The following is a 27,371-nucleotide window of genomic DNA, read 5'->3' as shown; positions in this document are numbered from 1 at the left end:
TCTGAAACACTACTACCCACAAACATCATGTAGGACTACAATGTGCACTCAAATCTGTTAATAGAGATCTAAAACTTACAAAGTATAAGAATCTAGGTTTGAAATCTAAAAACAATTTCAGTGTCAAAATGCTGGTAGATATCTATATGTCAGGAAGTAGTGAAATGGTAATGAAAATTACTACAAAACTGATCTAAGACTAGTTCAAATGTAGCCAAATGTAGTCTGGCTAGTTGTCATAGCAATGAATCTCTAGGACTAAATAGGGCCTTTAAGTTTCTTTGCATTAGTGGACAATAAAAAAAAAGCTTTAAATAAGATAAACATACAAAGAAATCTCATTATGGTTCCATTCATTTGTTTCAATTAAAAAAATTAAGCTTTTAAACATTAGCCACCCTTGGAGTGTTTTCATTCATTTGAACTTCAAGTACATCTTTCATTGCTTCAAAAATAGGGGAAATATAATGATTTGATATTTTTCTCTAGGAGAAATATAATGATTTGATATTTTTTCTAGGAGAAATATAATGATTTGATATTTTTCTCTAGGAGAAATATAATGATTTGATATTTTGTCTAGGAGAAATATAATGATTTGATATTTTGTCTCCATCTAAATGAACAAGTTGGGGCTTCAATAACTAAAGAGAAAGTCTTACCTCTGTCAGCTCTGCATGTTATGTTGCTTGGTCTATTCAACACTACAGCAATGGTAGGAGCATTGATAATAGATGGTCTCTCAGGGGGCACTGTCAAATAATACCAAACAGGATTCAGGCACACCAGCAGATAGTGCAAGGAATATACATTGTTGTGCGATGACATAAACAATACACGAATAAATTCTTTCAATGATTGAGAACTGTGTTTGCTTTTTTTTCTTCACTTTATTATAAAACAATCTTGCAATAATACTTTAGTGTTTGAAGAGTTTGTTTCTCATTTTAAGAATATTTATGGATAGTTTTCCTTAAAACACAGTGTAAGGGGAGGGAATGAATACATAATTTAATTTGAGGAAAAAAAAACATATAATTATTTAAACACTCTTTTTAAAATACAATAACCTAGAACACTGAAGAGATGATAACCTACCAATCACAGATAAGTATGCTGGCTGGCTTCGCAGACCTGTGGGGTACTTAGTAGAAGGCCCCACCTGACACTCAAAATTGTCTTCATCATCAATGGTGACATCTTGAATTTGAAGATTATATTCACCTAGTGAAAAATCAACAAAAGTATACAATCAATAATGTTTGTTTCAGAGGGTTAAAGATTTTCTTAGACCCAGTTTTAAAAATAGTGCTTAAGGTTCAAAACAAGTAAAGACTAAAAACTATGTAATGTTATGTATGTATGTATGTATGATTCAACAAAATTAGACCCTTGTGTTCCAACAAAGTTAAACCCACAGACACAGTTTCACAAAGCACAATAAAGAGAGATAAAGAACATTTTGAAAGACATGAAAGTTTCCTATTACTCAGCCACTCACTAGCTCCAGCTGGAATAACCTGCCCAGTGTGCGGCCGAACATTCCGGGCTCACATAAGTCTCACCAGCCACATGAGGAGGCATAAAACTCCTGTGCAAAGCCCTCAGCCCCCTGGATGACAAAGTGGTCATTATTGAACCACGATGGACGAAACTATATATATAGACGTGCACTGACCTCTTTCCTCTGATCCAATCATGGAGTAGCGGTCAAAGCCAGGTAAATGTCTCTCCACTCCCAACCCAAAACCGCCTTTGGTCCAAGTTACAGTTCCTTCCCTGTTGGCCACCGTACAGTTCAAGACAGCCGTCCAGCCTTCAGCTACTGACCGATTGAAGGGCTGCACAACAAATCTCATCTGTTGACATTGAACTGTGGAAACACAAAATGTATTATGTACACATTATGTACTGGTCACACAATGATTAGACATTATATTCACAGAAAAATCCCTCCCCCACCCAAAAAACAAAATTCTGAATCATCTTATCTTATCATCATCTTATCTAATATAATATAGACATTACTTTAAAAAAAACAAACAAAAAAAAACAAAAGATGTCAAGTCACTGGTTTTCCTGGCTGGCCCAGGCAACCCATTCCATGCACTAGGGAAGAAGGAGCACACTTGTAAAATTTTGTCCTAGCATATGGAACGAGGAATGTGCCTTTATCCCTGTGTCTTTCTGAGTATTTTATTGGATTTTGTTTTTGTATTTGAAGATTATGGTTCGGTGTTTTATCATTTGCATAGCCTAATTCATTGGACCTCATTCACCAATCGTAGACAAACAGCATTTAGTCACGTGATCTTATTGATAAAACAACGAAATAAACTGTCACGTGACAACCATCATGAATTAAACATGAGATCGTAAATTATATAGAAGAGATAGAGCACCACGTGGCTAAATGTTATTTGTCTACGATTGGTGAATGGGGTCCATTGCTACTTCAGTACTTGACTTTTGAGTCAATCAATTAGATCTAGATCTAAAGAATAAAATGAGTAGACATAGAAAAGAATGGAGTAGAATAGACAAATACTGAACAGATGAGATTTCTAGCGTTCATTAATACGTCTTACAAGCTGAACAATGTAAACATTTCCATCAGTTCAACCCGTCTGTAGATATTGCTACAATTTGATGCAATGTGGAAACAAATGTTTCCGCTTTTTATCTGTCTTGTGAATATGTGTTTTTAATCACGCGAGCATCTGGGGTTTTTAATGAGCCAACAGTAGTGTAACACCAAACAGATGGGCTGTTAACTTTTACAGAGCTGGCCAGAGAAGGTGTACTTCTGCGTTGCCCCTGTTGAGGCAACATAAACCTGCTTTTACATGCACGTCTAGTGCCAAATGACTTTAAGGGGTCATTTTATTTCTGGGCTTGGTTCACCTAACACAGTGGTTCCCAAACTTTTTTGTCTCGTAGACCCCTTGCCATATTTTCTGTTTTTCGGTAGACCCAGGGCTCAACTTAGGCTATATTGCATTTTTTTAAAGTAATTTTAACTGTAGTGAGTCGAAGAGTTAAAAAGTAAAGCTACATTCTAAGCTAGAGATTTATCTTTTTTATTAATCAAATTCAAATTTAAAATAACAAATGATGTATAACTGGAATCACCAAACACACTGGATTTTTTTTTTGAAGGTACATCATCCATCGCTAAGGATAGTATGTTTCATATAAGAATTTGTTGTTTTAAGAAGTAGTCCTTCAAATATTAAACATAAATTAATTAATTAATTGGCCTTAAATATCATTGTAAATTTTGGCAAAGTGCAGTTTCTTAATCTTTGACGTGTGGCTCAAATATTGGTTCCGCGGAACTGTTTTCATTAACATTAACCAGTAAGCTTTAGGCAGGAGGCACTCAATAGTCTTGGCTAGCAACCCACCTAGCAGAAGGAAAACTAAATTCAAACCTCTGCTGCCTTGTAGCTATACCCAAACATGGGAAATGTTTCGTGTGTCAACCCTGAGGAAGAGGAAAAATAAGGAGCCGGCGACCCTTAGGTAGTTTGCAGCAAAAGCTGATCCCATACTGTAAATGTCTTTTGCAAAGAATTACATAACGAACTTTGAATGTTATAACTCATGCCACGATGTGCTCTGGAACTGTTGCTTAAAGACATTCGTTTAATAATATCAGATGTAGGTTTGTGTAAAACAGTTTTTTAAAACTACTTCAACGGCTGATACCAATGTTTTACCTATAGTGTTTGCCGTATTTGGGTATAAATAAAGAGATCTCGTAAGACGCTCACAAACCATTATATCCTCTATATGATGTTAAAGAGAGATTTTGTTGGTCTATTCTGAACTTTATCTTTGAGTGTTTGAAAGTTGTTCAAACCTTTCTCTTTTTTTATCAGGGCGACATCGTCTCAAATGATCCTCCAGTGTAATTGGTTTCATATCGTCATAAAAAGGCACTTTCTTTTTGTTAAACATTAGTTACATGTAGAAACAATTAATCTATTTAAATAAGTATTGAAATTAAATACGATTTTTCGTTTGAATAACAGGATAAATATTTAAAGGATTAACTGAGGTACAAATCATAGGCTATATTGGTGTATGAAATAATTACATTAATGGAATGTGAAAATTAAACTCTCTACTTGCTTTAATAAAACCCATTATCCTAGACCCCCATGGACATCTCATAGATCCCCCAATTTTTTATTTTTATTTTCGTAGACCCATTGGAAATTTTCGTAGACCTCTGGGGGTCTAAAATCTAAATAGACCACTTTGGAGAATCACTGACCCAACACATGCAGTCAACGAGGCCAGATTGTTAAGCTTCAGAAACAAGCAATAAGTTACACAGTTGGCTTCGAACACTAACAATAAACCTGGCAAGATCACTCACTGGCCAAAAGTCTATAAACTTGCCAGGTTGGGAGATGTTGAGGTATAATTAATGGCAGCATCCTCAATCTGAACGAAATTTGTGGGTGTATGTTTCGGATTAATGATTTTAATATCAAGTTTGGGTGGCCGCATAAGCAAGGGGAGATAAATAAAGACAAGGGAAAACGAAAAGCAGGGGCAGATAAACTAAACTATTAGCTGGTAAGGAGAAGACAATAGTGTAAGATTGCATTTTTAAGTTATAAGGAAAAAGGAAAATACAAATTAAAGAAGCTTTAACCTCGGGGTGGAGCTCAATATGTTCAGCGTCATCATGTAGGTCGCAATAAACGGCATAGAGAAGCCATTTCTTTTTTCTGGCGTGGAACAGTAGATAAAGAAAGATTTTGTCGAAATAAATTGTTAACTTCAGTGAACAAAATACATTGCAACCCGATGTAAAACACAAAAGCTATAGCTAATAATAACCTTCCTTCTGGCTCCAGCTATTAGCAGGATACAAATGCCCATCAATGTTTCCAAAGTTTCAACAATATCTTTTCTAACGGGTTTCAGCCTACGCACCAATTGCTAATTGCGGGGGTTAGGTAGGGACGCCCAAACGGTACATTGAAGTCTAAAGGTCCAGAGTATCAATAGAAACATTACGACATTGACTACATATTTAGCAGCCTGTAAACTTCAGGGGAAGTAATCGAGAAAACTTTGTCACTCGAATGGATTTCAATCTTTAGCGATATTCTTCGTTGCTCCTTATTTTTAAATTAAGGACCTGTTGTGTTAGAGCAGGGGTTCCAAACCTTTGGGTCGCCACCCCCTTGCCAGCTGTCGCCTAAGACCATCGAAAATATGGATTGTTTTTGCCTATTCTTCTATTGCTGTGTGTGTGGGTGGGTGGGTAAGGATCGTGGAAGATTCGGGGATTGTAAAAAGGGGTCGTCGAGCTAAAAAGGTTGAGAACCGCTGTGTTAAAGAGCTCCGATTCAATTGATCGGTCTTATGAGGCAATGCCTTTTCAGACGAAGACCGATAATTCGGGATCTTTATTCAACTGTTTAAGGCATGCAGTTGAAAGTTTGATGACCCTCACCACTTGATGCCCCGTGCAGCGCCCACCCACATATTGCTAGGTACGCCTCTGGCACATAAGCCCTACTAAGGCATAACTCAATTTTTAGACTTAAATATAAAGAGTATCCAATAAATTACTTCCGAGTTAATAATAATAAATATAAAGACCAGAAAAAAAAAATGAAAACTGACTTCCACAACAAACTTGGTTCAGCGTATTTATAGCTCAGACGTACGCAAGTCAAGGGAGTTAATCTTACTATGTTTAGCGTTCATGATAAACAATTGCTGCGTCTGTTTCCGGTAACAATTACAAGCCAAAAGTAAATTGTGCCCATTTGTACAAAGCTCTGGGTAAATAAGGACCTGGGCGTCAAGTGGTAGCAGAACGTGTGCTGTCGGGCGTCAATTGGTAGCAGAACGTGTGGTGTCGACCCTCAAAGTCACGTGACAATGAAAGTCTGCAATGATATAGATACCTCGTCTGCATTGAGCTCGTCTGACAGAATTAATTTAATTTAATAGTTGTCTGCTTGGTTTTGATATGTTTGTTTGCCATGGAAAGAAAATAGTTCGCAAAAGGAAATGCAATAAACATGACCATCTTGTACAGCTGACTACATCTGTCTAGTACACATAGTGTACAACTGTACATTGTTATTTCCTCCACTTCCAATTCTTGGGTCGAGATGACACTTTGTACAGTTATTTATTGTCCTCATCAAAACATGACGCTCATCAAAAAAATTTGCCAATTAGCTAATTAAATGTTATTAATTAATTTTTTCATATAGAAAAGGAATATCTTACATCATTGAGAGATGTGGCTGTATTTTGCTTTTTCCCCCCATATATAAGATTAAAAAAAAAAGTATTTTCTATGCATTTCTTTTTAAATAAATTATAGGCAAAGTTTGTTTTATTGTTTCCTCTCAAGTGATACCATTGAGTACATGAAGTAGCCTCCCTTTCAAAGACTAGAAAATACGACTCTCATATCTTCATCTAGAAGGACTGATTCAGTTTACACACAGACACGAAACGAGCTCACAATTTGTTAGGCATACAACAATAGTGGGGTATTACGGATATAGTGGATTGGATTTACACCTATGTTTAAACTTGGAGGATGTTCCCATCGTATTCTTATTTAGCCACAAAAATACAACTAGTTTACTAGAGTATGACAATAGGTTGACCCGTTTAGCCCACCTATTTATTTGATCAAATAGAAATACTCTGCAAACAACTCGAGAAAAAAAAAAAGCAACTTTTTCATCTACACCCCTTCCTGTCCCCCCAAAAAAAATTAGATCGTGTGTCCGACTGACTGTACCAAACTGGTCAGTGTAAAGCTGGCCTAAGCTACGTGTGGTCAGTAATGACAAGACAACCAAGTAATAGTGTTTGTTGTGTGTTGAGTGGTCAGGCGAGAAAATACACACTGCATGGTTAGTCAAGCATGTCGATCTACTCTTCACATGTATTTTTTTCTTTGCTTATAAGATCTAGATCTTAATGCATAGGCCTAGTTCTATTTTTTTTTCAAACTAGTTGTAAACTTTACTGAATGATTTTCCGTTGTCAATTTATTAAATTAATAGGTTTATGTGACGTCGCAAAGAAACTCGGTGTAAATCTGACCGTTATGGATTCGCATAAAAATTACGCCAGAAAAACATCAATTACTAAATTACTATTGAAAATAAAATAAAAAGAACACATACCGGTATAAAAAAAAGTGCCCAAACTATGGGAGTTTCCCTTTAATGCCAAGAAGCCGACAGCTTCCTCTAGTTCTGATGAAAGTTTTATCTTATATTATAAAATGCAGACGTTACTTCAAAAAAAAAAAAAAAGATGATTAGGCCTACGTCCTACGCGGAATGCATCTAGTCATGCATGTTAACCAATGACTTAAATTCTGCCAAGTCAGTGGTTTTCCTGGCTAGCTCAGGCAACCCATTCCATGCTCTAATAGCACTAGGGAAGAAGGAGCATTTGTACAAACTTGTCCTAGCGAATGGGACGAGGAATGTGCCTTTATCTTTGTGTCTTTCTGGGTATTTTATTAGGTTTTGTTTGTGTGTAATGTAAAGGTATTGGCCTAGGAACACACGTAGGACTTTGTAGAAGTAACGCTGTATGTTATAAGAAGAAAAAGATAAATAGTTATTCAAGCTGTTCTTGGTTGTTATGAGAATCTTTTTTTTTAAAAATTAGTCTATTAAATCAATGTCTTTGTGCAATTGAAGTCTTACCATACCACACCAGCAGGTGTTGGCAAAGGTAAAAGACTACTAATGGTCGCTGTTTACAAAAGTTTAATTATTGTCTTGTCAATTTTAAACTTATTACCTTCCTAAGATACAGTCAATTATAGATGTCATGTGATCTGTACGAGTTGTGCACAACGATGGAGGATCTCCTCCGGGTCTACGCTTACTCCTCCCCTCCCCCCCCCCCCCGCCCCCAATGTATTCCAACAAAAGTGCCCAATTTTTATATCCCACTGCGCCAGTGTAAAAACTTCACAGTTGATGTCTGTTTATGATATGACCAGATACAACCCAGGGCCTGGTGAGGTATGGGGGGGGGGGGGAATGTTCAGATCTGTATCCTTCACTCGACAGGAAACCTGAAATGTCAGACTGACCTGGAGTACTCCATGACGTCGCCAAGCAAGATTATATCATATGCTTCAATCAACATGTCTCACTTGGTCCAAGCCTTTCTTTCTAGTGCAGTCCATTGTGACTCACGAAACGTACATTTTTATACATATATCATAAATATAAGCTTTAACGTTTTGTTTGAAATATTGATCTCACGGATCCACTCTTCAGTCTACAGGTTTGCTTTGTTGATTGAATTACTACTAATATAAAAATAACAAATACGTTAGGATGTGATATGTTTATGATACATCCAGATACAACAAGGCCCTGGAGGGGAAGATGACGCCCCTGGGAGATCTTTCAAGAAAGCCCCTGTCTATTCTCTGTCTCTGTTTCTCTCTCTCTCTCTCTCGCTCTCCCTGTTTTCCTCGCTCTCTCCTTTCTCTTGTCTTCAGATTTGTCATCAGATCTTATAAAGTAAAAGTAAAGTTCCTCTTTCAGATCTTATGATGGTGTAAAAGTCATCTGTTTCTATGGCCAAGGGTTAACGTGGGTGTCATGTGACCAGTACAACGACCAACCGCCTTTACTTTTGCCACAACTATTGTCAGGTACCCATTTGAGCTGGGTGGACTCAAACACCAGGATTCGAACCCCAACCCCAGTTTGGAAGCCAAGCGCTTTACCGCTTAGCCACAGCGCCTCCTCATCAATCTTATAGTCTCTTTAAATCTGAAGCAAAATCATGTTTCGTTCATTTGGAATGAATTGTCGATGTATTTTTAAACGTACGTGTACACTAGACATCAGAAACTATTTTACACTAATTGACCAATGGTCAACTGTTTGCCAGACATAATTATAAAGTGGATGTACAGAAGCCTCTAGAAAGCACGGAACACCTGGAAAGTATTAAAATTAAAGAGGCTTTCAATTTCAATTAGACCACCAGAGCTTGGGGTGGCAAGAAATATTGCCCAACTGGAGGGCCGCTCACTAAACTGTCAGCTTTGACCTCTCCCCTCTTCAACTTTGACATCTGAGGTGCACAGAAAACCAATGCGGAAAAAAAAATGCATTTCCTCAATGTGCAAGGGAAGTAAGAGCCGAAAGAGATATCTACTTTTCCCACCAAGAGTCGTGTCCCTTTACTGAAAGTTCTCCGACAGAGGAAGCTTGTCAGCTTAGAAAGACTAAATGGATCTGGAGTGAAGGTTTATTTTGTTTTCTAAGTAAAAATGTTTTGTTTGGTGCAATGCACTGATTAAAAACACATTTCCTTGTGGCTAATAAAGATTATATATATATCACTGGTGTTGATTGGAGGCATCCGTCTCCTAAAAGATCGCTCTTTCTTGTATCTATTTTCGGTGTTATCATGTTTCGGCATCTTCATGGCCAGATTCTTTTGAATCTTTGAATATAAATGATGATTTGTGAGCTATCGTTAATAGGTCCTACATGGCAGGAAAATAAAATACAGGAAGTGGAACGTGAAATAATTTTATGCTGATATCAAGACGTGGGTCGTTTTTTTACAACTCACTCGGTCTGTCTGGTACAAATTGTGTACAAGTTATTTCTCCCACTTCACATTCTCGTATCAAGGTGAAACTTTGTACAATTATTCACTGCAGAACACAATACATGAATCAATCGACAAATTAACCAATCATTTATTTAATTAGTGGTGATTAATTAATTTTGTTTTACATAGAAAAGGTGAGATAAAACTTGTAGTTATGAGAGATATGGCAGAAACTGTGAGCTTTTTTCCTTTTATAATCTTATCTTATATAATACAGACGTTACTTCAAAAAAGAAGATGATTATAAGCTTTGTTTTTATAAAAGAATTTTAAAAGATAATTTGCTTGTTTTTTTTTTCCCATAGATCACTGGAAAAAATGGCGGAGCATTGAGAAAGGGAGCTAAGAAAGATAAGCATTACAAGTTAGACACACACGTGTTAAAGGAAAGATTACAATCTTGCCTACAAGTTGCACATTTACTTTTGTAATGGAGATGTCAAATATGTTGTACGTGCAACTTGTTTTTGCAGAAATATATAAACATTGTGAACGTTTGAGATCAGCTCCTTCAGGCCACGTGACTAAAAGTTGCAAGAAAGTTATTGGCTTATTTAACAAACGGTGCACACTTCCAGCGCCATCTGTCGACGAAATGGCGTTAAAGGTTAAAACAATGGCCGACATCCGTTGAAAAAGATTCAGTGTTTATTTATCTAAAACGTTTCAATCTGTTTGAGCAGACACAGCTGCAGATTTTTTATTCTCCAATTCGTATCTGTCGAAAAAAAGAGAATCTCGCGCTTCATTATATTAAATTAACCCATGCATTCACCAAAACATTAAAAAGATATCCATTAACATACATTCCCAAACACACACACACAAACACAAACACTAACATTTTCGACACCAATTTTGTAATAAGACAAAAAATATTTACCTTTCACAAAAAAAAAAAAATAATTAAAAAAATGCATATTTGATTTGGAATGTGTTGTTTTTTTAAAAATCCTCTTATACTGCTTATGGGATAAGTCAGTGATCTAAAGAACAAGTTTATATAGGCTAGTGCTTGTCAATTTTCCACAGGCAGAGAGTGAGAATTTATTATTAGGATCTTATCTTATCTTCTTGTATATTACAGAAAAAAAAGGGATAATTATGTTTTTCATTTTTCATTTCATGTGTAAATCAAGTCATGCATGTTTATCAATGATTTAAACTCTGCTAAGTCGTGGTTTTCCTGACTGATTCAGGCAACCCATTTCATTCTCTGACGGCACCAGGGAAGAAGGTGCACTGGTAAGATCTGTTTCAAATGTACATTCAAAGTGAACCAGAAAGTGAAATGTGATTGAGTGCAATCAAAGAGAGATATTCTTTTATTCGCGCAGTCATAGAGAAAAAAGACTTGAACTACGCTTCATAACACAGAGGACTATGAACAATGAACAGAAACACTATTTGATGGAATGTTATTTTATAAGCACTGCCGTGTTGTCTTACAGCTTGCAAGTTGGATCAATTGTAACTACAATGACATTGTCATGACACATTATTGACCTATAAGTTGACCTATGAGTTGATCTATGAGTTGACCTATGATTTGACATACGAGTTGACCTATGAGTTGACCTATGAGTTGATCTATGATTTGACCTATGAGTTGACCTATGATTTGACCTATGAGTTGACCTATGATTTGACCTATGAGTTGACCTATAAGTTGATCTATGAGTTGACCTATGAGTTAATCTATGAATTGATGAGTTTTTAGCAGAGAAAAAGTTTCATGTAGCCTTAAGATCTCATCAATTAGACGTGAAAAAAATATTCAAAATAGAAAATAAAAACAATAAAAGAAAAAAAAGAAAAAAAAAAAAACAACAAAATAATCTTAATCATGATTAAGTACCCCCCCCCCCTCTATTTCTCTTCATTATTATAACTCGTCTTTGAGGATGTGTTCACAGCATGCTAGAGATGTGTGATGTTTTAACTCAGAGATGTGTACAGTGTTAAATCAGAGATGTCTACGGTGGTAACTCAGAGATGTGTACAGTGTTAAATCAGAAACGTCTACTGTGGTAACTCAGAGATGTGTACAGTGTTAAATCAGAAACGTCTACTGTGGTAACTAAGAGATGCGTACTGTGTTAGCTCATTCGGTGTATTAAATTGGTTTACAGACATGGATTCGGGACGCAATGGTTCTAAAAGATCTATCTAAAGCTTATATGGTTTGTACAATTGTACAGTTTGTGTTTTCTAAAGCAAAGAAGAACAAGTGACGTGGGGAAAGAAACAGGTGGGAATGAGTCTAATCAGATATCTCAAGACCTGCACAGATCAAAACCGTGTCAAAAAAATGAAAGAACCTCAACATTGTCTGTAGTTCTGATATATTGCTGTTGGGGGGGGGGGGGAGGAAATAAAAGTTTTATTTCATAAGCATTCATCAAGGAAATTTCTTTATCATTCCAGTTGTTCATCTATCTCTTAAAGAAACTCTTAAGTCATGTCTAAGTAGAAAAGGAAGATAACTGAAAATTGTCAAGATTTTAAAAATTTCATTATATTTGTTACCTCCCTTTCAACATGTCTTTAAACCTATTCTATCTGTCTCTCCTTCTCTTTCCCTACCTCTCTCTTTAAGCACCTCTTTCCCTCCACCCCATACCACTTTTTTTTCTTCTATTTCCCTCTAGTGACCTTGACCTAGCGCAAAGACTTCATTATCTCGCATGTAATCATTCAAAGTTGAGAACTTGCTTCTAACTCTCTAGTTTATCTCAATTCTTTGAACTCAGACCCCCAGCGCCACGCCCCCCCCTCCACCCACCAACTCTTGTTGTTTGCGCCCGAGAAAGTTGCGTGAGATCTGACCACGTGTTTTATATTTAATGTTTGTATGTATGCACATGCCCACGTGACCAAAATACGCTCGCCATCTGTTGTGTTGCAGCGTAAGCAGCTCACGTTATGGGGTGGCGGCCGGGGGGTAGGGGGTGGACGTTGATTAGTGAAGGTGTATTTAATCAAGGTAAGAGTCTTCGCCTCCCCCCCCTCCCCCGCGCAAACACTTTCTACGGGCCGATCTGAGTGGCTAGCAAGTCAGGGCAAGTTCATGTTTGCCCACGTGCCTTGAAAGTTGAGCCTGGCTTTTCAAGTGAGGCACATAAAAAGTTCATATCTTAATTTAGGTTCCAAATTGAAAGGTGAAGGTTATTAATTAGTTTCCTGCAGAAGTACAGATGCATGATGGGATACAGTCTCTCTTTTACAGGACTAATGGCTAATGCAACGTTACTTATACAGAGGATAAAAGAGAAGGAGAGAGTGAGAGAGAGAGAGAGAGAGAGAGAGAGAAAAGAGAGAGAGAGAGAAGAAAGGAAAGCATAAAAGATATGGAGAGTGAAAGATTCCAGAGAACAAGTGTTAGAAGGAGAGATTCCAGACACAGAGAGAAGAGGAGGAGAGAAAGAATTTAAATGGAAAGTCATGGGGAAAACATGATAGAAAGAAAGAAAGAGATAAACAATGGAGAGATAGCATGGAAAGAAAGAGAGAGAAGGTGGAACGAGTGAAAAAAAAAGAAGAGAGAAAGATAAAAATAATGGATCAAGAAAGTTTGACAATAACAATAGAAGGAGATTGCAGTGAAACAAAAGAGTTACGAAGAAAATAGAGAGAGAGAGAGAGAGAGAGAGAGAGAGAGAATGAAATAAATAAAAGAGTAAGAAGAGAAATTAAGAGAATGGAAAAAGAAAGAAAACAAATAGTGAAAGAGAAAGAGAAAAACAAAAAGAATATGAGGAGAGAGAGAGAGAGAGAGTAGGAAACAAAACAAAGAGAAATGTAAGGAGTTATAAAAATAATTTATTTATTTACGATCAACTTATTTTCAATCGAACTTCGACCCCACTAAGAAACTAGTTTACTTCTGAATAAAACTTATCAAAAAATAAAGTGAGAATCCAAACTTAGAAAATTATAAAAGAAAGAGAGAGAATATGTAAGATAGTCTCAGTTGTTGACATTTCAGTACGTTCTACTAATGTGTTAGTCCAGTGGTTCTCAACCATTTATGCACGGCGACCCTTTTTACAATCCCCCACTCTACCGCGACCCCCCCACCCTTCACACAAACATACAGCAATAGAAGAATAGACAATAACAATCCATATTTTCAATGGTCTTAGGCGACCCCTGGCAAATCGTCAATCGACCCCCAAGGGGGTCGCGACCCACAGGTTGAGAACCCCTGTGTTAGTCCAACTCAGGTCACAACTCGGGCTTAAAAGATTTACCAAGAGAAACAAAAAAAGTGTAAAAGAGGAGAAAGGGGGGGGGGTGGCTCCCATACTTTTGTTCCACCCTCTCCCCAACTCCTCTCTGACTTTGTGACGTCCCACTGGTGTGAACACGTCTTGTCTCATAGTACTGATGGTAAGATCTCAATTTAAACAAAACTGTGATACCGTCGATGTCCAAGTGATTCTAAATGACACAGAGCACTGTACTGTCAAAGACACATGTAGACACAGAGCACTGTACTGTCAAAGACACAAGAAGACACAGAGCACTGCACTGTCAAAGACACATGTAGACACAGAGCACTGTACTGTCAAAGACACATGTAGACACAGAGCACTGTACTGTCAATGACACATGTAGACACAGAGCACTGTACTGTCAAAGACACATGTAGACAAAGAGCACTGTACTGTCAAAGACACACGAAGACACAGAGCACTGTACTGTCAAAGACACACGAAGACACAGAGCACTGTACTGTCAAAGACACATGTAGACACAGAGCACTGTACTGTCAAAGACACAAGAAGACACAGAGCACTGTACTGCCAAAGACACACGAAGACACAGAGCACTGTACTGTCAAAGACACATGTAGACACAGAGCACTGTACTGTCAAAGACACATGTAGACACAGAGCACTGTACTGTCAAAGACACACGAAGACACAGAGCACTGTACTGTCAAAGACACACGAAGACACAGAGCACTGTACTGTCAAAGACACATGTAGACACAGAGCACTGTACTGTCAAAGACACACAGCACTGTACTGTCAAAGACACACGAAGACACAGAGCACTGTACTGTCAAAGACACACGAAGACACAGAGCACTGTACTGTCAAAGACACATGTAGACACAGAAAACTGTACTGTCAAAGACACATGTAGACACAGAGCACTGTACTGTCAAAGACACATGTAGACACAGAGCACTGTACTGTCAAAGACACACGAAGACACAGAGCACTGTACTGTCAAAGACACATGTAGACACAGAGCACTGTACTGTCAAAGACACACGAAGACACAGAGCACTGTACTGTCAAAGACACATGTAGACACAGAGCACTGTACTGTCAAAGACACACGAAGACACAGAGCACTGTACTGTCAAAGACACACGAAGACACAGAGCACTGTACTGTCAAAGACACACGAAGACACAGAGCACTGTACTGTCAAAGACACATAGCACTGTACTGTCAAAGACACATGTAGACACAGAGCACTGTACTGTCAAAGACACATGTAGACACAGAGCACTGTACTGTCAAAGACATACGAAGACACAGAGCACTGTACTGTCAAAGACACAGAGCACTGTACTGTCAAAGACACATGTAAACACAGAGCACTGTACTGTCAAAGACACACGAAGACACAGAGCACTGTACTGTCAAAGACACACGAAGACACAGAGCACTGTACTGTCAAAGACACATGTAGACACAGAAAACTGTACTGTCAAAGACACACGAAGACACAGATCACTCTACTGGTCAAAGACACATGTAGACACAGAAAACTGTACTGTCAAAGACACACGAAGGCGAAGAGCACTATAATGTCAAAGACACCAAGACACAGAGCACTGTACTGTCAAAGACACAATGAATCACAGAGCACTGTACTCTCTAAGACATATAAAGACAGAGCACTGTACTCTCAAAGACACAAAACAATTTTCCTCTCAACGACAGAGAGCTCCGCATTCTAAAAAAATACAGAAAGACACAAAGCATAGTACTGTCAAAAAATACTTAAAGACACAGAGCACCACATTTGCCAAAGACACTCAAAGACACAGTACCGCGTACTTACCACCGGTAAGAATAATTCCAAACATGGTCACAAGGACCAACAAAGTCTGTCTCTGAACAAATTTAAATAGTCCCGGGAATACTGAATGATATGGGAGGAGTCTCTGGGCGAATGTCTTTTGGCGGGATTTGGTCACGTGATGCTGGTGAATCTGCTGCTGTAGGTTTTGCTGCCTGGTACACGAGGGTTCGTTGCTGATGTAGGTCGCTGGGAAGCGAAGTTGGAGATGGTGTGGGAAGAAGCTGCAATGCAGCTGTTCGTTGTCCAGACTCGGGTAGTGCTGGTCACCAGCACCGCTGGAGTGAAGACACAGCCTCTGGTGCAGTGGGTCGTCTTCACCTTGCGACCGGACGTCACCACTGTACTCGAAGGTTTCCATGACAACGTCTGTCGTTGTGCTGAGATCTGGTAGAAAATAAAAAAGCAGAAGTGAAAAACGTGTCCACGTTAGCGAAACAAAGCTGCAAAGAAAAGATACACACACACACATACACACAGATAGGAACACACAGATTACCAAGACAACACACTAACAACAATAAACCATAACCTGATTTTCACTCGACGTATCGCGTTACGATGAAACCAATAACAAATTTAGTTTCTATTATCGAGAATAAAAATTCCATTCATTAATTTAATAAGGCAAGGAAAAAAAAACGGTCAAATTTGTCTGTTGTCTGTATACGTAAGACATCCTTTGTAATATTTGTAATGAAAAGGTTATAAAGGTCAAAGGTCAAGGTTCAAAATGATATCAATTCTGAAAAAACAACAACACAATAACAACACAAAAGTATATTCCAGAAAAAGAACTCACACACACGAAGCTATCGTTTTCAAACAATGTTCTAAACTTTTTAAAATGTGTATCTACATAACTGTGACAGAAATACATTTAAAATTAGCAAGAATCTTTCATAAGAAGAAAACAAGAATCCAGTCCAAGTTTTAGTACTTTTGTACTACTTAGTCACCATTCTTTGTCTTGCAAGTGTATTGATCAAGTCATGTAGTTAGAGCCTACAGGATCACGTGACATAGTCACATGACCCTAACAATTAGTTCAGGAGAATTGCAGCGATATGACATTGTTGAACAATAGTAACATTTTTTTTATATCATTACAACTTCTGAATCTCTAAATATCGGTAAAAATATCTTCAACTATTTGACTCAATCGAGGCCATACGTTAAAAAATGCAACGTCACAACCTCTGGGCAGTTTAGACCAATAGCTCATCGCCGCGTCACAGGTCTGTACAACGTGGCAACGAGCTATTGGTAGAAGCTGCCCACAGGATGTGACGTTGCATGGCTCGTCACGTACGTTATTCCCATAGATTCATTCTTTCTATTTCTTTATCAATATCCGGCTCGCTTTCTCCTTCCCTATGGTTCTCTCAGTCCTCCCAAACCTCTCACTCTCCAAAACTTGATGTTCATTCCCATCATCCATCAGCCAGGAAGCACTTCTGTGACAACCATGCCTCCACTTTTTATGGTGACGCCCATGTAATTATCACTCCAGAGAGTTCCCTGTAGAGGACCTCATCCATCAGTTACAGCTATCAGGCACTTTCCTTATCTTTGAAACAATAATGCCCACAGGCCACAGGCTATACTACAATTAGTACTCATTTATTTCCAGAGACTTACACTACAATTAATGCAAACATACATACACTAATCTGAATGGCGGTGGTAGTGTAAAGTGGTCAAGTTTAAATGTTGGCGTATGTTTAATTTCTGTGTAATAAAGTTGGTTTTTATTTTACTGCATTTTTAGCCATTACGTGGCAGGAACTTGGTGTAACAATACAACACATAGACTACCACTACCAATCCTGTACCTTGTTTGTTTAATGGAGACTAAAATCAATAGAACAGGCTGAATGTTACCCCAACCCCCACCGTGGCCCAAAAAAAAAATCATGAAATTATTTAGATCTTAGCAGACAGTATTCGGGGAATTTCGGTGCCGGATATAAAAATATTGGCGCCACATTTCATGCATGTCCAGACAAAACAAATCCATGGCGTTAGCAAAACAGATAGATGAGACTAGTTCAAGCAGAAATTAGAAATGTCGGCGTGTGTCTGCCCTTGAAAATTAAAAATAAAATTCCAAATTTGTTTCATGTTTCTGTTTCAATTAGATCTACTAACTTGCGTTTAGTATGTAGAGATACATACTGAAAGCGTTACTTTTGAAAAAAATTCAACAAACATTTTGTTTTGTCTTGGCTTCAAATCTTCAGGCTAAAATGTCTTGACTTCGAACATCAGGGTAAGATGTCTTGACTTCGAACATCAGGGTAAGATGTCTTGACTCCGAACATCTGTGTAAGATGTCTTGACTTCGAACATCAGGGTAAGATGTCTTGACTTCGAACATCAGGCTATGATGTCTTGACTTCGAACATCAGGGTAAGATGTCTTGACTTCGAACATCAGGGTATGATGTCTTGACTCCGAACATCAGGCTATGATGTCTTGACTTCGAACATCTGTGTTAGATGTCTTGACTCCAAACTTGTCATGGTTATAACACTATTGTGTGACTGTTTTGGCAAATCCGTCCAGACTGTTTCAGAGATGTGATGGACACAATACACAGTTTATACACTCAGAGCTTCTGTTCAAACGATGAAGTCCACAATTGACAGCAGATCTTGTCCATTTTAAAACAGAATCAGTTGGCTATGAAAACTTTAAGAACATTAAGAAAACTTTAAACTGGTGCTCGAGGAGGTGCCACTATTGTGTAACATTGAAACTGTCATCAATTGATATATATTAATTTAACTTCGACAATATTCACTTTAATCAGAGTATTTGAAATCTAATTAGGCACCTTTTACATTTTGTTAATATGCTGCTTATATCATGTATTTTAAGAGTAAGGAAATTCTTTTGTAGTTTCTGGCATGTCTGTAAACATAACCACTCAGTTCTAATCCCTAGTTAGTAGTGATACATAGGTCTATTTGTTTGGTTGATCTAATTTGCATGAGTTTGAGTAAAAACTGTAGTAAACACCAAATATTCATTTTTAAACAGCCTTTAAATATTTGTATGCAATAGTGCTTGGACCACAGAGTAACTACTAGTGGGCCTATTTGATTGGAAAAATTAAACGAGATTAAGATATAGAAACCAATATTGATGATAGTTTCGCTACGTATGAATTTTTCAAATGCAGTATGTAAGGGAGATAATATTTTAATATAATACACAGTCTATGATGTCTCGGTTACCGTACTTTACATTGTCAGAATTATTTTTTTAAACACCTTTTCTCTCTCTCTCTGTCTCTGTCTGTCTCTCTCGTTTTCCATCTATCACTCCCTGTTTCTCTCTTTATCAATTTATTTATTTCTTCTACTCCCCCACCCACCTCTATTTCTTTCTCTCTCTCTCTCTTTCTTCCTTCTTTTCTCCACAGCTCAGGTTTCGTTCCACGCGAACACAAACACTCGACAAACAAAAACAAACAAACCAACAAGCTTTGGTGCCAACAAGAAACACACCTGATCTCCCCCCAACCTGTTCTCTCTGAAGCGTGACGTGAACACCGCTTCGCACGTAACTCTCGCTGCCAAATGACGTAATACCCAGCCTCGTTTTAAAATTTCACCTTAAAGTCTCAATCATTCCTCACCAAAAAAAAAAAAAAGCCACAAAAAAGAAAAGGTCCATTCTATATTTAGCTCTCTTATAATCTCTGCTCCTAGTTTTTAAAACAATTCACACCACACTCTCTTTAAGCAGAGGACAAAGAAACTCCATGTCAAAGCAAGTTTTATATTAGAGAGTAGCAACCTCCAAATCTCATTAAGTCACGTGCCAGCATCAGTGGTGTTTCTGTCAGCGTCGTAAAAATAGATTAGTTTTCTTTGAGAGTAATCCCTTTAATGACGTCATAACGGTGCTCACGCACACACAAAAAAAGGCACTCGAAAAATATGTGTGCTTTTGTATAGGCTACGTCACCGTCTCAAACACCAGCAAAGAAAAACAAAAACTTTCAAAGGGAAAAGCAAGAAAAATAAAAACTCTATTTCTACCTGAAAGCAAAACAACGAAGAAAAATACACATTTTGTGGGGGAGAAAAGAGAGACAAACTCAACAGAATTTTCCCATCATACCCTCGACGACAGAAACAGGAAGTGAAGTCAAGAGTAACGAGGCGCTGAAGCTTTCTTTGGCACATCGCACTTTCAAAGCTCGTCAAAGAGGTATCAAAAATGGCGGATGGATGTGTGTGAGTGTGTGTGTGTGTGTGCACGCGCGCGTGGTGTTCGACGAAGGTGTTAACTGCGAATACCTGTTCAGGTCATATTAAAGCGAATGTAAAAACAAGCTCCAGATGAAGTTTGGTGTGTTGCACTGGCGCACTGCAATCATGGGACAAGAGTTTGGCAGTTCACGGACAGCTATTTTTAGACCCTTCCAGTGTACTAATGGTTTAAACAAGAAGAGTTAGACCCAAGGGAATTAAAAACTTTTCCCTCTAAGATTAAATTCAACATTTTGTAAATAATGTTAATCTCCACAGTAAGAATTGTAGTACTCGGTTAAAACAAGTTAATCGAAGGGTTATTTCTATGTTGAAGCCTTCCATGAGATGGGGTTAACAAAAAATACAATATAGCTTATTTATGACAATTATTATTTTTTCCTCCAGATCCGACTCTGCTAAAACTGATGAAAACGTAAAAAAGATAATCATTAAAAACATAATGTAGTCTCCGACACCGAATCTCAGACTACCATATCATACAAAATTGTAACACTTGTAAAGCATTGAAGTGAATAGTGTCACTTGACTAGGCAGTAGATCCCAAATCACTTAAACGTGACCACTACACACACAGCTGTGTCACAGCCGTGTTCAAAAGTCTGTCAGAAGTTTGAATTCTTTCTTAGGCCCCTGAGTAGTGCTACATTTTTATGGGTCCCAAATATCTAATTAGTAATTTTAATGCATAATCACTTGATTGGCCCGGGGGGGGGGGGCGGGCATGACTTTAAAACAGAAAAAAAACTTTGAAGAGATTTCATTTAGAAATTGTACAGATAAAAATTGTACAGCTATAAATTGTACAGTACAAATAAAAAATGTACAGTACAGCTATAAATTGTACAGTGCAAATAAAAAATGTACAGTACAGCTATAAATTGTACAGTACAAATAAAAAATGTACAGTACAGCTTTAAATTGTACAGTACAGCTATAAATTGTACAGTACAGCTATAAATTGTACAGTAGAGATAAAAATTGTACAGTAGAGATAAAAATTGTGCAGAAGTATTCAAGAGCTTATTATGATTTACGCCACATTGAGTAAAAAAAATGATCTGATAAAAGGGTTAGTTTTCAGTGAAACTTCAGAACGCTAAAAGATGTTAGTTTCTCTCCCCCCCCCCTCCCCCCACACTTTCCTTTGGTTATAGACAGAGGCAAGTTTTAATGTAAAAACGCCCCACCCCCTTTCGCCCCTACACTGGCATATACTGTTACTTTGTTTTCCACAACAGAATTTACAGACAAACTTTCGGCGCCCTGGAGTTACACTGTAGTGTCTCACTCGGGTGTTTCTACCTGGACTTAACACGATCAGGCGCCCGCCACAGCCACCCTCAGCCCCAAACCTTCCACCTGTGGCATGAACTGCTGAAGTGAATCGCACGCCAAGTCAAAGTCAAAAGCTTTGTCCATAGACATTTAGACAGAAGGAGAAAGAGAGTGACTAGAGGAGACATGGAGAGAGAAAGAGAGAGAGAGAAAGTGTGTGGTGTGAGAGAGCAACACACAAGAAAGAAGAGAGAAGATAAGGGTTAGGGTGATAGCGGTAGATAGCTCAAAAGTGATGACTTGATTTCAACCCAGAAAACCCAATACCAAAACTATGATTTGATGAAGTGTTAGAATAACAGTCAGTGTTTTAGTTATTTGTCATACAACTGTTTTGTTAATCTTATACGCCAGTCATTTTACACAGATGATCTGTTTTCAGGACCACCAGAGGACTGTACGGCTGCATTCAATAAAGACAACTGATAAAATCCAGATTGGGAAAAACCATATAGTGTCACTTTTTTTTTCCCCTTTCTACTATAAAAAAAATAAATTTTGGACACAATCAGAATGTCGGGAAGAAGCTTTTAAAATGGTAGAATTGTATTTTTACTAGAGCAATCTCAGATGTGATGCTATCCCTTTACTCTCAAACACACCCAAGCAATCCAACACATTTTGTGAAACATTCTTGTGGTGTCTATAATCTTCATTCCCATTATCTCCCTTCCTGTCCACTTCTCTCCCTTAGCACAAATGGCCTGTATAGCCAAAGGTCATTTTGGTGCAATCAACTGGACCTGGCGGTCATTCATTAAGACTTCCTCTAGATCCTTCATGAGCTCAGTTTAGTTTTGACCAGCGGCCATCTTACATTAGTCGAGCTACTTGAGAAAAAGTAAGATTGAAGACAGAAATATATTTTTAACTAACGCTTGAGGACTTCATTAATTAAGCTGGTCGCTGGTCACACCTCTTTCTCCTGAGGGAGAAACTGTTGAGATCTAGAGCATCTTTAGTTGTAATACTAAGTTTTTATTGATATAATATTTGATATTTTGGGTTTTTGGCATATCGGCACAATTTAGGCCACGTCGTGCCCATAATCACTCAAGTGTTATTCCCCTTTCTTATCTAAAGAGCTAAATTGTATACAGTTAAGTCATTAAAAACAAGGTCTATTCACAGTTCAGATGATAAAAACAGTAGCTTTTATTGACAAACTTATCATTGCTACAGGAGATGTAAAGAAGAGTTATTAGCAGATAAATCCTGATGTATGTAAAGGAAAGTAAAGCTGGTTGGTGATTGTTTTGGACACATAATACCCTCGTTAATCAGAAAACCATATACCCCTCTCCCCTCCCACCAATTAACAAATGCATGTGAACACGGAGATATTTGGCTAGGGCAGAATGTCTGCATGGTCGTGAGGCATGCGCTTTGGACTGTCATTCGATGATCTCGAGGGGTTCGAACCCTGCCCACCTCTTGCAGGGTATGGTCTAGGATGTTATCATCTTCAGTTCTCAAGGAACAAGGAGGCGCTGTGGCTGAGCGGTAAAGCGCTTGTCTTACGAGACCCGGGTTCGAATCCTGGTGAGAATTGGAATTTTTAATTTCGGATTCTTAGGGCGCTTCTAAGTCCACCCAGTTCTAATGGTTACCTGACATTAGTTGGGGAAAAGTAAAGGCAGTGGGGTCGTTGAGCCGGCCACATGACACCCTCGTAAACCGTGGACCACAGAAACAGATGACTTTTACATCATCTGCCCTATAAACCACAAGATCTGAAAGAGAACTTTTACTGAAGGAACATCCGAAGCATGTAAAATAAAACAATCATTTATATCAGACTGAATCATTTCTTACAAGAAACTAACGAAAGTAAGGCAGAAATGTGACTTCAGTATCTAATTAGGCAGACTGCATTGACAGTAGCATTAATTACCTTTCAATGGACATCCGTAGCATCTTTACGTTGGTCTACAGTTTGACATCGCTCTTATCTTACACAACTAACATAGAACACAAACAAACATGCACACTAACATTTAAACACATACACACTAACATTTAAACACATACACACTAACATTTAAACACATACACACTAACATTTAAACACATTGCTTAGAAAAAAAAACACATTCAATATTAAAATAAAAGGAAAAAAAATTCTCTAGAAAAGAACGCTGCGCTACTGTGAGGGTCATTACCCAAAGGAAGCCTCATTAGTCTAATCTCGTTAAGAGGGGGGGGGGCAAACTTTCTGGACATGGCGTGAAGTCATCAAAGAGTGATTATCTCCCCCAGAAGGCCAGCTGCAACATGGCCAGGGCGATGACCATGATTGACGGGGGCCACTGTCCATCCTAAAAGGGCCACAACTCTATTCATTACTGACTAGCTTTAACCCAGTACCGTTCAAATGTGTTTGGTCTTTTATGATACAAGTTCAGATTCAATGTCTTGATGCTGCTTTTCATTTACTACGATTACTACGGTATGTCTTTAAAGACATCGCTAAATCACTGTAACTAGCAAGTTATAACAAACTTTAATCCTGTTCTGCGTAACCTACGGATCTCGATCTATGTAGTTTTCCACGTTCATTTATTGGATGCAGGGTAAACAACTCCTCGCCAAAAATGTCTTGAAGCAAATATAATCATCTAATATCGTCACTGGATATTACATATATAAATATAGAGTGAAAATTGTATCTAACATCTAGTTTACAATATTGTAGATTTCCAGTTTTAAAAAACCATTCATATGACTTATTTATAGAACAAATTATGTGACTTATTCATGTAATTGATTCATAGAACTAATTAACTAATTCAGTGAAATAGCTAAGTAAAGTAACTATTTCATGTGACTATCCACCTATCATGACTAATTCGTCTAAATAATTATATTATCCGTTAATGTGATTGATTCAAGTGGTTGATTCACGTGATTGATTAATGTAACTAATTCATGGAACTAATTAAGTATCGGGACTAATTCATGTGACTAATTTATGGAACTTAATCATGTAAATAATTCATTAAACTGATAATTTGAATAATTCATGTTGCTAATTCACGTGACTAATTAATGGAACTAATTTATGTGACTAAGTCATTGAACTACTTCATGGACTAATTCATGAAACTACTTCATGTGACTAATTCAGCTGATTGACACTTCCGAATGTTGAGCAATGCCTGCAATAAACTTCATCATACTTATCTGTTCACGTGACCTAATTAAGGGAGACTACCCCACCAGGACAGTCTTTATTGCTTAAACAGAGTCCTCGCCCCATTAACTGGACATTACTGACCGCAATAGCTCAGAACCATCATGATGACAAAAAAAAAAAAAACAAAACACAAAAAAAACAAAACGCTCTATATGTGTACAACTGTGCGGTCTCTACTAATAGTCTTGGTCTCAGTCACCACAAAATATGGGTACCTTCCCCTTCCCCCAAATGACTTACATTGAAACGCTAACTGACCATTCAGTCGAATTTTCCAGATGTTTTTTCCAGACCTAGAAGAAGGAATTTGAAAGATCGCAAAGGAGAATATATATATATATATATATATATATATATATATATATATATATATATATATATATATATTGAACGCGTAGGACGTAATCATCTTCTTTTTTGAAGTAACGTCTGTATTATATAAGATAAGAAAAAAGATCAGACATGTTCAACTTGTTAATGTTTATTGAAGGTCACGTGGTCAGTCCATAGAGCTAAAGTTCCTATATTTGATTTCAGAGTTTAAGCACTGACCAGTAAATGGACATTAGATACGGATTTTTAGGGCTGAACAATGTGTGAATAGAATTTATGACAAGATCTTATGAAACAAGTCATAAAAATCCTTAGCCCTGTCAATTCGAACGCCACCCGTTACCCTGCACACCTGTGGGAGTTTCATTTTGACACTTATGACGTATAGCTTGAGGGCATTCATTCTTTAGAAAATATTCCCGTAGTTATGGTGATAATGACCAAGAACACACATACAGTCAATTTGCTGACCAACAACACAGACACAGTAGAATCGATGATCGAAACACAAGCTTTAGATTTGATACTGATGAAAAAAACCCATACGCAATAAGACTGACCACCTTTAGCTTTCTACTGTTTACCTTTGCCATTACCAGAGTATTCACACTTTACTTGTGTCCATTTTGAAACTGTAATTTGTTTGGGCTAAGATTAAAAATTACTGCAAGGAAAATCAAGAATATGAAATAATATAACCACAGGGAAAAAAAACATGTATCATTCACTGTTATTTTTTTCATTATATGTTTTTCTTATTAAGTCAGCCAAGCATGAGCCCTGAGTCAGCACTTCCTTATTAAGTCAGCCAAGCATGAGCCCTGAGTCAGCACTTCCTTATTAAGTCAGCCAAGCATGAGCCCTGAGTCAGCACAAACTTAACATCTAATAATGGTTAGAGCACTGTTGTGAAAACTCGCACTAATGTCGCCATTTATTTTTCCGATTATTGAATTTGAACGTTAAACTTTTTTTTTCAAATTTCTATCCGACTATTAATTTTTAATTGAAACCAAGACGTGAACCAAAGCCTGGACTGCCTGAGTAAAAATGAACCTATCTGACCCAAGGATAACAAGCTCTTGCACGTCACGTGACTTTATCGCCTGCCACGTGACTTAGTTTGCTTGTGAGTAACCTGGCCATTAGGCGTCAAGCCTGAGTTACGAGTGACGTTTTTACATTCAGCAGACGTGCCATTAAGTTCCACAACATCGAAATCTAGATCTATGTTCTATATCTATGTTCTATGTTCTAGATACGTGTTCTCTCACATCCCTCGTCTTTTACGTTCATAACACTTTCATTGTTTGGTGTTAGCGGTGAGAAAGAAAAAAAACAGAAAGACAAGTCGACGATGCTGGATATAAGGCATTCATAAAGTGGATATAAGTAAAAAGACAGAAACCGAAAGGCGCATTTCTTAATCCATGTGCTGGGACAAATATATAAAAGTACGCTTTCTGTCCTAATTTCTTTCTTAAGGCCAGTTGAGAATGGAGCGAGTTGTCTGAATGAGCAATGAGTTAATAGCGTTTGTCTCTAATTATAATGACTGGTTGTGCGGTATTCGCTCTGGACTGTCGTTCGATGATCGCGGCAGTCCCGGATTTGAATCTTGCATACTACTACATTAACACAGGGATACGCGAATGAGGTCATGCGAATGAGGTCATGCGAATGAGGTCATGCGAATGAAGTCACTGTCTTCTCTTTAGAAGAAACGACTGTAAATTAAAAGACAAGAACATGAACAAGTTTGACGCCACTGATCTGATTCACACATCTACAATCTAATGCAAGCAATTCTAAATTTAATCCTGCATTATGCAAACAACAATTGGACCTTGTTTTAAAGTCCACCATTAACTCTCGAGCAGAAGTCTTCATGTTCTAAAAGATCCGGTCCTGGAGCCAGCATATTCTTAAGAAAATGGCAAAGGGCGCATTAATGTTGTTCAAACACAGTTGTTCCCTAAATTGCTTTTTTTGCGTTTAAACAATAAATTTATTGAATCTAATAGTTACATTTGCATTCTACCTTTCACGCTATCCATATATCAATATATAAAGGATGGATGGATGGATGAATAGATGATGGATGGATAGGCAGACAGACAGACAGATAGATAGAGAGAGAGGGAGAGAGAGAGAGAGAAAGGCACATTCCTTATTCTATATGCTAGAACAAAATAGATAGATAGACAGACAGATAGATAGACATATAGATTGGTAGATAGATAGATAGACAGCTAGATAGACATATAGATAGATAGAGACAGACAGAGAGAGAGAGAGAGAGAGAGAGAGAAAGGCACATTCCTCGTCCCATATGCTAGGACAAATTTGTACAAATACTCCTTCTTCCCTAGTGCTATTAGAGCATGGAATGACTTGGCAGAATTTAAGTCTTTGGTTTACATGCATGACTAGATGCATGACGCGTA

The 27,371-nt window shown here is 37.7% G+C and overlaps 1 protein-coding gene across 13 annotated transcripts in view; it reads right to left on the bottom strand.

Moving 5' to 3' along the window:
- LOC106061741 (kin of IRRE-like protein 1) overlaps nucleotides 1-27,371 on the bottom strand; it is a 303,275-nt gene that overhangs the window by 14,123 nt on the left and 261,781 nt on the right. For all 13 annotated transcript variants that reach the window (XM_056009884.1, XM_056009883.1, XM_056009887.1 and 10 more), the window contains 4 exons: nucleotides 15,754-16,158; nucleotides 1,679-1,873; nucleotides 1,099-1,224; nucleotides 663-752 (listed from right to left, as the gene is read on the bottom strand). In XM_056009884.1, coding sequence (XP_055865859.1) covers nucleotides 663-752; nucleotides 1,099-1,224; nucleotides 1,679-1,873; nucleotides 15,754-16,132 — 790 coding nt within the window. In that variant the 5' untranslated portion in view covers nucleotides 16,133-16,158. The remainder of the gene's footprint in view (nucleotides 1-662; nucleotides 753-1,098; nucleotides 1,225-1,678; nucleotides 1,874-15,753; nucleotides 16,159-27,371) is intronic.

This window comes from Biomphalaria glabrata, chromosome 14, assembly GCF_947242115.1.
Source record: "Biomphalaria glabrata chromosome 14, xgBioGlab47.1, whole genome shotgun sequence".
NCBI lineage: Eukaryota > Metazoa > Mollusca > Gastropoda > Planorbidae > Biomphalaria > Biomphalaria glabrata.
Note: the sequence above shows the minus strand (reverse complement) of the source record. Positions and strands in the feature narration are given on the sequence as shown.